The 13,383-nt window shown below is 40.4% G+C and overlaps 1 protein-coding gene across 1 annotated transcript in view; it reads left to right on the forward strand.

Annotated features, from left to right (window-relative positions):
• The window catches only part of igsf3 (immunoglobulin superfamily, member 3), a 60,745-nt gene that overhangs the window by 25,634 nt on the left and 21,728 nt on the right, over positions 1 to 13,383 (forward strand). The window contains exon 4 of the mRNA XM_026294644.1: positions 10,828 to 11,247. Within this exon, the coding sequence (XP_026150429.1) occupies positions 10,828 to 11,247 (420 nt within the window). The remainder of the gene's footprint in view (positions 1 to 10,827; positions 11,248 to 13,383) is intronic.

The following is a 13,383-nucleotide window of genomic DNA, read 5'->3' on the forward strand; positions in this document are numbered from 1 at the left end:
CTGGACTCATATGACAGTGTACCTTTTTAAGGAAGAATGCATGCTTTAACCGGCCAAAAAACAAGGCTTTGTAGACTGATGAAAACACAGTATGTTTTGTAAGGTTTATATATACACACACACACATACACACAGAAATGGTCAGATGGCTGGGGCTATAACTGGTTCTATCCTCAGGGAAGTCTTTAATTGGTCACAGTGCTTTACCATCTGGGGCTGGAGAGACGGATGGAGGGAGGGATGAAGGGATATTGGTGGTTGGGGGGGGGGCTCCTGTAAGGGGTATAGAGTGAAATAAAGAGAGCGAGTAAGTGCAGCTCAGGGATGGAGCTTATTAGTTTTAATACTTGCACCTCCAGTAATATTAGAATCATATACTTGATAAATTCTGTTTATAGTGTACGAGTAGGAAGGTGCGTCAATGCGAGGGATTGCACATGGTGTGTTCGTGCACCTGTGTGCATTCACGTGTGCCTGTAGGTAGATAGGTTATGTGTGTGTGTGTGTGTGTGTGTGTGTGTGTGTATGTGTGGAAATGGTAATGACTCTGGGGTGTGTGTTTGTGCTGATGCTGGCAGACGGAGCAAAACCCTGCACATGTGCTAACAACCTTCAGGACAGCAGCCACTGAGAACACAAACACGCATACACACACACACACACACACAGGGTTGGTGTCTGATATATTCCACTCCTCCACAGCACAGAGTGTTTGCTGTAATTCATGTTATTTGGCTACATGAGCAGACGGAAGGCGGAAAATGCTAAAGAAAGTGTGTGACAGATCGAAAAGGTGGGTCTGAAGCTGGTGAAGATGTAAAGAGAAATGTAGTGTAAAAAAGAGTAGGAGGGGTGGAGGGGATGTTGGAGGGGATATTTCATGTGTTTAGGCATGATGAGTAAATCTTTGATGCTCTAAAGGATTTCAGTCAACGATAGCTTTGCGCACAGCTCTTCTCAAATGCTCTTAGGAAGATTTGTCTTTCATACTCCCTCCTCTCTTCAGACTACCCCTCCTCTCACGACTTGCCTTTTAATCTTCCCCTTACTCTCCATCTTCCCAACGAACTCACTCATTTCCTGGCTGGGCCTCAGTAAGAGGTAGTGTCATGTTGTGTAAATGCGCGTGTGTGTGTGTGTGTGTGTGTGTGTGTGTGTGTGTGTGTGTGTGTGTGTGTTGGCCCATGTGTGTTTTAGTTTATGTTAAATCCTCCTCTTCTGCCTTTGTGTAAGCGGCGTCTCATACTTGAAAGCTTCTTCTCACCACGGATCCCCCTCTTATCGCAACATTCAGCCTTTTACTCCACGTCACCATTCTCCCGCTACAATAACAAAACCCACTCCTTCACTTGCTGCCCATCTTTCTTTTCTTTTCTTCTCCCACTTTCTCCTTTTGTTATACCTCTCCCTAACTGCTGGTGCTGTCCAGTGACAAAACCTCGACACATGCATATGAGTCTAAAAAAAACAAACAAACTGGTGGAGCTTGAAGGGCGATTTAAAAAGTGCTTTAGATGAATTCTTATGAATTTACTGTCATATTGGTAATGCATCATTTTACATATGCCTTCATTTTCTTGTCAGTTTGTTGAAATTAACCAAGTATTTTTTTTCTCGAAGAGTGCTGGTGTGTACCTGTTAATTAATAAAGGACATATGTTGAAAAGGCTGTGCAATTTGGTAATACAATAATAAGGGAACCAGAGAAGGTAGAGCTGATAAATGATCATTAAAGCAGCCGTTATTATTTCATTCATTCATTTATTGACCACCTGGGAGCAACCCAATGAGTTATAAATACGAAATTGACATATTATCACTTTATAAAATTGATACAGTAAATGTACCATTAAAGATTTGCATATTTATGTCTCCTGCACACATTTAACATTCATTCAAAGTCATGCCTCTGGCCAATTGGCGAATACAAGTCCATGTTTTGCTCTCCTATAAGGTCCTGTTTTCACTCCGAGGGAGTTTTTCACTAGTTATGTTTACCAGCCAGTTGCTATCTTTGTTTGCCATTCGGTGCTGGGCAGGTAGAGTTTAGTAGAACAAGTTTATTTGAGCTTTTAGCTGAAATCAGCTGTCAGATGCTGATGGAAACGAGGCTACTTAAAGCAAAACAAAACCAGTACTTACTGCCCATAAAAACAAAGCAATGCGCCACAAAACACCTAAATGTTTTGTAGAGTTGATGGATATTGCTTAGTGTGGTGTATTAATCTCATATGCCCTCTCATATGATCAACTTTTTTCTTATATGGACCAATTCATCAGATACAATTTTCCTTGTTGAAATAACAGATAAAAAATACTCAGGGATCCTTGTATATCTCCTTATGTCCTATTTGCAGTATTAACTGTTTTGTATGTAAAAAAGGATACATCTACATGGAAAACTTTCAAAACATGTAGACTACAATTTAAATCCAACGATGGAATTAGTAACCTTCTAAATTAATGCATATTGTTACTCAGCAAATGCTTTTCAAAATCCGGTGCCAGTAAGTGAGTCTGTTTAAAACTAACTGTATGTTCTTCTAAAAAGTCATGTTTATAAGTAGCACACCCCTTAGGACTGTGTGTAATTCAGTGACCCAGTATGGCTGAGTCACAGCTCTGGAGGAAATGTTTGGGCGAGCAGAGGGGAGTACCTCAGTCACTTATACTACTCTGTGTGTGTCAGAGAGCAGTTGTCCCCCCAGGCTTGACTGTGTGCGTGTGCGTGCGTGTGCATACGTGTGTGTGTGTGTGTGTGTGTGTGTGTGTGTGTTTGAAAGAGAGAGAGAGAGAGCAAGCGAGGCTGCCCAATTTTATGTGCCTCTTCTTCTACCTTTAGGTATAATGAGCTGTAATACCCACAGGGGCTATAGCTCTGTTTCTTTCTCCCTCTCACAGACACACTAACACACACACACAGAGCAGATGTTACTACATTTCCCAGTTTTATTGCCCCCAAGGATAAAAGAACTTTCAATAGGGTCATTGTCTGACTGACATATAAAGTACAAGCTGGTTAAAGGGGGATCAGCATTCAATAAAATATGCTTGCCAGTGTTCTAAGACCATCGTGAAGAGACTGTGCTGGAGGAGGGACGAGACTGAGAAAAACAGAATAAGTGATAATTGGGTGCTGACAAGCAACTTGTCTAACGAAAGGGAAACTCACCAGATAATGTGGAAGAGAGTGGTGGGGGGTGTGGATTGGGGAACGGGTGGAAGAGGGGGGCATAGATGGAATAAAGCTTGAGTGAGGAGAAAATTGTTAGGAGAAAAATGGGACAGAGTGTGAAGAAGAATGATGGTGTAAGGAGACAGAAACGAATGCTTCAGAGACCCCCTTTATTAAATGAAGTGGCCTTTTTCCTTTCAGTCACTGTGACCTCTGGGTTATAGCACAGGACACACACTCACATACTCGCCGAGAGTGATGCACCATTAGCACAGCCTCACAGCTCCTAACTGAAAATCTCATAACAGCATCTGTAAGATCTCTCATATCCTCTCACCCTTTTCCTCAATCCCCCTTTATTTCTATTTCATCTCTCTTCACATTTGTAGAATATTGGATGTGGTGTGTTATGATGGGGCTTTGTGAAAGCCTTTTTTCCCAGACAGAATATTCAATTTGTAGTGTCTAATTTAAAAAATGAAATTATTGACAAAATTGTTTTAATTTGTACCACTTTGATAAAAGTGTTGGGTCATACGAAGTGTCTGGCTTATTCTGTGGAAAAAGAGAGGCAAGTGTTGACTTGCGACTCAGGGCTGAAATCAAAACTGCTTCAGCCCTCTGGTACACAACTTGACCCCTCTGCATGGCTCAGGGGTCAAGGAGAAAACACTATTAACGTATTTTAAAGACAACTACTTGAGGATTCTAAGATATTTGAGCTAAGAAATAATGTGATTTTGCACATTTTGCAGATACGGTATATGTTAGGGAAATAATTTGGGGTTTTGTTGCTTTTGTTACATAGATGAATGTGATAGGGTGAATGTGTTATGAAAACATTTACTCATTATGCCAAAATGCATTCAACTAAAATCATTAGTGTCTCTGACCAAGACCTCAGCCATGTCAGCGTCAAATATTTGATGGTTTTCCAAACTCAGAGCTGTTGGCTAGTTACATATAATTACAAGTGAGTCCACTGTACCATCCACGCACAGACTAATGAATGTGCTGCTGTTTCTCACAGTGTTTCCTTATTAATAAGGCATGGCAAGGCACCATCAACACCCCTGTGATTAAATTTTCATGATATATTAAAGTGTTCAGCAATATCTGGATTTGTGTGTGTGACAAATTGATAAAAAAAATCACTCAAATTATTGGAATTTATTTTGAATTCTATAAATGGATACAAAATGGATTAAAATTCAATTATATATAATCGAGCATCTGCTAAACCCCCACTTGTCCGATAATAGCGTAGCAACTATCACTTGGCACGGCAGGTCTGTCAAGCTTTGGGTTTTCTCCACATGCAGGAGCACTGTACATGGGTCCTTAAGCAAATACAATAATTTTGAAAGAATGGTATCTTTTTTTTTAGGCCCTGTATACTGTACATTGTGGATTAAAAAAAAAAAAAAGGCATTACTATTATTACAGTTATTATAGTGAAAGCATGGTGACAATGCATTGCCGAAAATTCAGAGAACATAATCACATAAAAACAAACATAACATTTTTATATTAATAAAAACATAATCATTTCCCTCCATGCAATGCATAACATATTGTATGCCTGTATTATATAACATATATAGGTGAAATCACTGAAACAGAAAGGTGAAAGAGTAGTGTTTTGTAGCTTGGTCTCAATTAGGTGCTGGGCCCAACTGATCATGTGCGTGTTGTATTATAGATGTACCCCCTACTGTGGACCCAGATCCCAGACCTTCTTTTTTATGCCATCCTTTTCTTCTCTGGTAAAGAAGGCGTGGGTCTTTCTCTGCCCCTTTTTCTCTTCATTTACTCCATGTCCCATCCTTATTATCAGTACAAGCTTCTGGGAATAGATTGTATACCTCAGTTTTTTTAGATTTTGCTTTACTGGTTGCTCAGGGTGTTTTGTTTGAAAACCTGTTTTATTTCCCTGTCTCCTGAGAAAGCGCTTGCTCTCTGTTTGCCAGATTTGTGCATGAATGAAGTTAGAGTATTGAAGCAAGAGTGACAAGTACACTATCTATATATAGGCTACAAACAGAATAATAATAATATTAATAATCTGTCTGAAGTAGTTTTCCCCCTTGCAGCACAGAAATCATGACGTGGGTTGTATGAAGAAAAATAGCACTGCCCCCTCTGTTATACATCTTTATGCCTTTATCCTCACCTTATCTCCTGTATATCCTCCTCTTCTCCAATTTTCCAGTTAAAACACATCATTCCTTATTCAAACTCAACAGCTCTCACAGAGAAGAACAAAGAAGTGGAGGATGTTATGGGCAGGATAGTGAATAATAAGTGTAGGAAAGACAGATGTAGGCACAGTTTCTGAATATAGCTTTTTTTGTATTGCTCCCTGACCCAGGATGCCTCCATGTGTTGCAGGCATCCTGGGTCAGGAGTGACGTCTGTTTAATGATGAGGCTGGCCACACATGAAGTGGAGCTGAGGATCGCCCACTTGCTCCGTTTTCCTCTCAGCACTACTCTCAGTTTCACAGAGTAATTAACAGTAATTACCCTACTGGCTTTGCCAAATGGCCATTTGCTTTGCAGCAACAGACACATACGCAGACAAACACTTAAGGCCATTACACACTGAAAAGTGGTAACCACTTCAGCTGTGGCTGAACATCTGCAGTAATGGTGATCCACATACTTTTGTGAGGTTTTATATATCAAAGCTGCTTATCAGTCCTATTTCCATATTAAGGGAAACCCTAATTGTACAACATGCAATTATATTTTCAACATTAATGTGCTTTCAATTTGTATTTTTTTAAACAATTTGATGAAGGCCTTTTCTGGTTTGACATGACAGTGTCCCTGCACAAAATGTGCATCCCAAAAGAAGGGGATTCTGTGTTTGTTTTGGGAGTATTTCAAGGTTCATGGTAACTTTATTATCCCCGGAGGGTAATTTGGTATACAGCCAGCTGTATAAACAACATCAGACAACAACAATAAGACAATGAATCTCAGCACAAATTATAATAATTATTATGTCACTTGACTTGCTCCACAGAGCTCTAACCTCAACACCACTAGACATTACTGCCCAATTAAACTACTTCATTTGTGCATGAATAGGCGCAACCCAACATAGCATCCCCCCCCCCCAAAATACCATGTAACACCTTTCCAGAAAGCAAATGGTTTTATATCAGCAGATTAAAGACGGTGGTTTTGGAGTGAGATATAGAATAAACACATATTGATACTTTGTTCTAAATATGTTTGGCCATGTAGTGTCGCTAGTAGGGTCGGCCCACCTGCTCTCAGGAGAGAGTCTGTTGGATACCTCACCAGAGAGTTCACTGCAGTATTGGCCGGTCAGTGAAAAGCTTCTCATAACCTCATGGTTGTTGCCATTGTCACACACCTTTGGTAGGTACTTATTCAATTTCATTGGCCAGTTGCCAGTGGCAAACATTTGACATTTCCGAACTGATTCAAAGCTCCAAAAGGAAATGAACAACAAAGCCTGAAACTTGCTGCCTTTACACTTAACATTTGGGCATTTAAACAGACATGCAAACACACATATACACAAACATCTGCAGTGAAATACAATAAAATTACATCTGCGTGGGTGCATGAAAGGGGAGGACATATGATTATGCAAACAGGGAGATTTGTTAGTCTCTTCAGGTAGCCTACTGGTGCAATCATCTTCTCTCATGACTAGACCACAGCACATCATGTCATGGGATTGGATATTGGATTTTCACTGTCTGCTGATATTGATCCATGTTGAAAAACATGTTGCTCATGTGTGAAAACATTAAACACCCAAGCAGTCACTGTTATTTGATTTCATGCTCCTATTTTCTATGTTAGGAATCTTTTCTGCTTGTACAACTTCAATAGTCACCTCACACACTTCAGAGAAATGTTAAGTTTGGGTGCATGCAAAATGTACAGATCGGAGTTCATAAATTATCATCCTTTTTCACTTCTTGTGTCGTCTTTGTGAAATCTCTTTTCCTGCGTTTTTGTGTCCTCATGTCCCCCACATTTCTATCCCTGTGTGACTGGACTTAAAAGGCCAGCTTGAGGGATGACAACCGTCACTCACTTCAGAGGGCTGAGAGAGTACGGGAAGATCGGGAATGGAGAGAGATGAAAGCAAAAATTGCAGATGAGGTAGAGCAGGAAGAGAGTAGGTTTAAAGATTTATAAAGGATTGACAGCTTCTGTGCCACTCAAAAAAGTGGAATAACACAGACTTGATTTTTTTTTTCTATCTCAAAATGTGAAAAATTACCAGATCCATGTTTGACAAAAAAAAAATTAAAAATTAATCCCTGGTACTAAGAAATTCCAGTCTTAATATAAATAAGAACAATTAGTCCTTAATCCTCAAATGGGTTATTTTATGGTAATAAAATATACACGTGTTGCAGTGAACACATGCACATTTTTGCAGTTGTAAAGTGGCTAAATATTATGTTTTGAATATGTTAAAAATGCACTGAAATGAAACATTAACATTCACTTCAGCAGTTTTTTTTTTTCTTATATAAAGTACAAGTTTTAGAAACAGGTCATGAATGTATACTTTATTTTTTCAAAATAGTAATTTCCTAAAGCAGCTATCAAGTGTCCTATAGTTTTTTGTACTCAAACAGGGGTAAAGAGTGATGAAGAAACATGTAATTGTATGGTGTGGCTCATTTATGTATTTATAATAAAAAAGAGCTGCATTCTTCAGCTACTGAATATCGGTGCGTGTTAAGGTAAAATAAGTAAAAACAGCATCCACGCAAGTGACAAGAATGGATGTTTGCGCACACACTCATTTTTGTGTGTGTGTCCGAAAATGCCAGCTCATGCTGTTCTTAATCCTTCCCAGATTGAGGTCAGTAAGGCTATTAGAGGATCTTGGTGTGTTTACAACCTCACCCTGACCCTTGGAACTGCTGAGATTGGTTGGTGCTGTCTGATTGGTTCTGTTTCTCAAATATATCTGTGTCTACAGATCTGATTGGTCCAGCGGATTTGAGAAGAAGTATTAAATATCTCCATTAGAAGCAGGTTAAGCAACATGAAGCCTCAGCTGTTCGTGCTTCCACTCTGTTGCCCAGGTGTGGTCTCACTGTTCACTTTCAGAATTGCGTTGGGATTGGAGGGGTGCTGTTACTTTAGTTACTATAGTAACTCTCGGCTGTTTTCAGAGGCCCTCAGCATCATGTGGGAGGGTTGCTATGGCAATGGCAAGTTGTAGCGTAGGTGTGTTGTTGTGGTAACAGTATGTCTATGCAAGGCTGCCGTTCACTCAGTGTTGATTAGAGAGTGAGAGTGAGAGAACTTTGCAACACCAGGGGCTTTAGGACCAGGATCAGACTTCAGTGATGCCTCTATAATAATAAAAAAAATGTTTTTATTTGATGTTACTTTCTTCAGTCAAAAGCCCTGGTGGTATAAGGGAAATATTAGGTGATAATGTTAAGAGTAACATCCTCAACAAAGGCCTTGGCAATATGGTTAAACTCTAACACAGTAATTACTCTGAATGATTCATTCTCAAAACACAAATTTAGGCAACAGTAACATAAGATAATATCATCACAATATGACTCCACTGAAAGTTAGTAAATGATAATATTGAGGAATCATCGCTCAACAGTTACAGCCATTAGGAGAGGCAGTGTACTCAGCCTTAACCCGTTATAAATAATGCATCTCAATATAAACACTAATACTAGCCCTCAATGGTTCCCAGGTTAGTTATTTTGCCATGCAACCAGCAAATATATCAGCAGAATAGTTTTATCGAGGCCCATGACTACAATTTGCCTCCCCTGCTGCTAGACTGTTTATCAGTCAGACCTTATCAGTATTTTCACAATTACTCCAAACTATCACAGGAAAGTGTTTTTTTTTAAATCTGGACTTACTGTATATATCTACAGAATGCAGCATCTCATTAGAGCTGCACTATGTCTGACCCACCTGATTACTCACTTTATTTTCATGCCATTTTTGATTTATCGTTTCTTCCTTTGAGAGTCTTGTTAAACTCCAGTAACCAGATGTCAAGCCTTTTTTCTCCGCCTCCTCTATCTTCTGTCTCTGATCTCTCTTCCTTTGTTCCCCCTGTTTGTTTCATTATTGGTGTCTCTGCTCTTGCACTCCCCATTTTATTTTCCCAACATACAGACGCAGAGATATATTTACTTTGTTTGCATGCACGTAGTATGTACTTGAAAACATTTTTTTTTAATGCAGGAGTAAAGCTTTTTCTAGCATCTATGTTTAGCACTAGCAGGTGAGTTGATGGGAAGCACAGATCAAAAACATGCTGATGTATAGCCTTCACAGTCAAAATCTCTTAAGAGCCTGAATAGCCAAACATCTTGACAAAGCACTCAACTACCATAAACCCACACAAAGCACTTCCCTTTTTCTGGTTTCTTAGGAGGGCTCTCAGTCACCATATGGCAATGCAAGAAAGCTGCTCAAAACATTATTTACCAATTCCTTTTATCCCAGCCTAGCATAAATACTCCGCTTCTGTCCATTGTGAACACTGTCTTTGCATATTCTATGCATTCTCTTAGCCATTGTGTGCATTCTCTTAGCCATTGTGTGCTAATGAGCAGATATCTGTGCGTGTCTATGCAATCCACATATATAGTCTCATCTAATGTTAAGTTATGAATTGTGTAGATGATATGGGGACAGACCGACAGGAGGGCATCCTTGCACAGCAGCACACAAGAACTTCTGGACCTCTTTTCTTTTTTTGTTGTTATTAATGGATTATGTTTGGGAATCTTAGGTCTTAGTCTTGTTCTTTCATTTTTACGTGCTCACACACACACACACACACACACACACACACACACACACACACACACACACACGGAGACTGTCAGCCTAGTGTAAATATCCAAAAATACTTCTTTAGCTAAACTATGCATGCTTATTTCTGTCAGCGCTCTGTTTTTCTGAAATGTTCACAACTTGATGTGTCTGTTTCTGTCTTGTATTTGACTGCCCCCCTCTCTCATCTCTGCTCTCAACCATCTGGCATGACTGGGCTGAATTTATTACAGCAATTTTAACTTGCTGTATGTATATTTAGTATGTGTGATCAAAAATGTTTGGAAGGTTTAGTGAGAGGGAGCACAGCTGTAAGATGCCATTGTGGAGATTTTATATTTTCTATAGCAAACCATATGGGATAGAATCAGTCTGAAAGTGCCAGAGGGGTCTCCGGAGGCATCTGGCTGTGTGAGATAGAGAAAATGCCATCAACGCACACTGACATGTGAAAGTCATGTATGAAAGAGGAAATAGAGGGCAGTCACCTCAAAACAAAAGCTTGGTTGCATTAATAAGTTTTTCTCACACTGGGGAATAAATCAGATTTTGAACCATTTACAGCAGAATGCCTGTTCATTTTCACTTTCACAATAGCAGGTGTAAACCAAAGCAAGTCTGTTTTATTATTGCCAAGCCTCTGCCCTTAGCAAGAACACAATTACATGGTATTTGAAGAGTTTTAATATAGTTTTTTATATTTATATATAAGGGACCACATAACACATAAAATCAAAATGAGTTATTCTAATGTACCCTTACCATCACATATTCTGACTCTAAGGGCTAAGTTTTACTTTCTTTTCTTTGTTTTTGCAGTCATCGCTGACTCGTTGACGGTTACAGCTCCAGCCCAGACCCTGTCCAAGGTGGAAGGCGACACACTACAGCTTACCTGTGAGGTGTCTCGGACCACTTTACAGCACACTCACTTGTCTGTGGGCTGGTTTCTTCGGTCGCCAGAGGATGCGGCTGCCCCACCTCAGGAGCTTGTCACCTTGTCTAGGGACTTTGTTCTGCGCTCTGGGGGACCATACCGGCAGAGGATGGCAGCAGGGGACCTTAGGCTGGATAAAACCAGCACCACAGCCTACAGGCTGACCATTCACAAGTTACAGCCAATGGACCAGGGCCTGCTCTACTGCCAGGCGGCAGAGTGGATTCAGGACCCAGATGATAGCTGGTTTGCCATGACCCGCAAACAAAGCGAAAAGACCCAGCTCCGCATTCAGCCCACTGGTGAGTAAAGGGAGGAAATTCTGTGATGGTATAGATGTTCGTCTACTCTTGGGTCCCCTCTGTACAACTGAGAAGCACACATGCATGTGGGGCAGTTTCCTCTGATTGCTGATCAGTATCTCACACTAAGCTCATTAGCTTACTAAAAAGGGCTTAACTAAACCTCCATAGACTCCCCACTTTTGTGTTTGTGTCTGTTTGATGGGTAACATCACAAGTACATCCAAGAATAATTGAACTAGCTCCAAACAATGTGGGTGTTTGACACAGGGGACCTATATCTCCTACATATACAATCTCTCCAGGCAACGAGTGGCCCAGACATTAGAAGCTAAAAATGCGGTTTTCAATCACTCCACACCAGTAACTACACCAGTCTAGTTTATGCCTGGGTGCATTAGTGGGAGAAACCATGCTGGTTTAGTGTAGTTCCCAGTTCTGAAGGAGAGTCTAATGGAAGAAAGGAATGAAGTTACCAATCAAAGGAGGGAGTGGGTGGCAGAGAGACAAGGAGTTGAATAAGTAACAAGGGGTAGAAGTCTATAGCTGAAACAAAGAGTATGTTGGGATGGCTGGTGGAAAAATATATCACATATGATAATGATGAAGCTGTCAATATATAGACTTGAACCAGAAACAAAGACGCCTTTAGGATTTCTCACATATACTTCCATGTATAAGCTCTGACCCAACATGACCCCATCACATACACTAAGAATGTCTTTGTAAGCGTCCAAGAAAGGGCCACAGAGATGGGTTATAAACTGCTTTGACATTAGCTCAATTACCAAGGCAGAATGCAGTGGCGAGTGTCTCATGGCAGTAAATCACTTCAAAGTGGAATCGTTTTGCATTTCCCCCATTAAGCATCAGATCCGCTCTGGACCAATACAAGTTGATGGTGCCCCAGATAGTGCTGGGTGGATGAGAAGAAGATTGGGAACTCAGATGTAAAGCAGGTTTGTCAGATGAGCTCCTGCTACTTCAGGGAGGAGACAAAAGGCACAAAGAGCCCCACTCTCAGCACACTTCGTCACTCTCTGTCTTCTGTGTAATCTATTATGGATGGACGTGTTGTTGGGTGACAAAGAGAATTCAGCAGAATTGTGCTGTGATGTGTGCTCAGACCTTAGTATTTGTGTAACTTTATCTTAATTTCTTCTTGTGTACTTATTATGTGATGAAGACACAACCTGCATACCTTCAGGCTGAACTTCTGCATTTGATGTTGCACCTGTTCAAGTGCATATTTGACAGAGGGAGAAATTTAGAAAGGGGAGGGAGCTGCTCCTCCATTAGGCTCCTATTATAAAAGATGGAGTGGATCTCAAGACAGCCCCATCACTAGCTAATCACCCACAGCCGGCATCAGAGAGAAGAGCGACGGACAGAATCCTAATGTACGTTTCACTCGGTTTTTACCACCTCTTTCTTTCTCTTTCCTCTCACCCCTCCCTTGTTCTCCTCTCTGAGATCGCTTCTCATTTTCTGCAGCCGTGTCTTATCATTTTTTCTGCTCCTTTGATTTCTCTCCATCATCGACTTCCTCCTCTTTACTCCTTCTGCTAAACGTACCGTGTACTGTTTTTTGTTTTTTTAGTTAGCTCTAAACACAGATGCCAAGGCTATGAGGCAGTTTTCTAGCCCCCTGTCCGCATCCTTTCACTTTTCCTGTAAACCATGGCCCTAATAGATCTCCATGCTGAATGGTGGCAAGTTCCTGTCAAAGCAGGTCATGGCTCTTTTATCTTTGCTGCCCTTTCTTCACAGTTAATTCCATTCAGATCATATAATACAGTGTCTTGCTGTCTTGCAGGGTAGTTCTTTCTTTGTTCACCTAAAGCTTATCAAACTATATGTATTTACCTGTGTACCAGGACTGCAAGTAATGCTTTTAAATTGGTTCTTTAGTTTGTCCACTATTTTTGATGAATTAGCTTTTTGTCTAGCCAGTAAAAGGTCAAAACATTTAATAAAAGTCCAAAATCCAAAGATATCCAGTTTCTAATGATATAAAACTGGGGGAAAACTCCTCACAGTTGAGGTACTGCAACCAGAGAGTGTTTTTATTAGATCACTGACACAGACTGTACATAAAGTTTCAATAATGAATTTCCTGTTCAGCACAAAACATTT

The sequence above is a fragment of the Mastacembelus armatus genome, chromosome 21, assembly GCF_900324485.2.
Source record: "Mastacembelus armatus chromosome 21, fMasArm1.2, whole genome shotgun sequence".
NCBI classification, from domain to species: domain Eukaryota; kingdom Metazoa; phylum Chordata; class Actinopteri; order Synbranchiformes; family Mastacembelidae; genus Mastacembelus; species Mastacembelus armatus.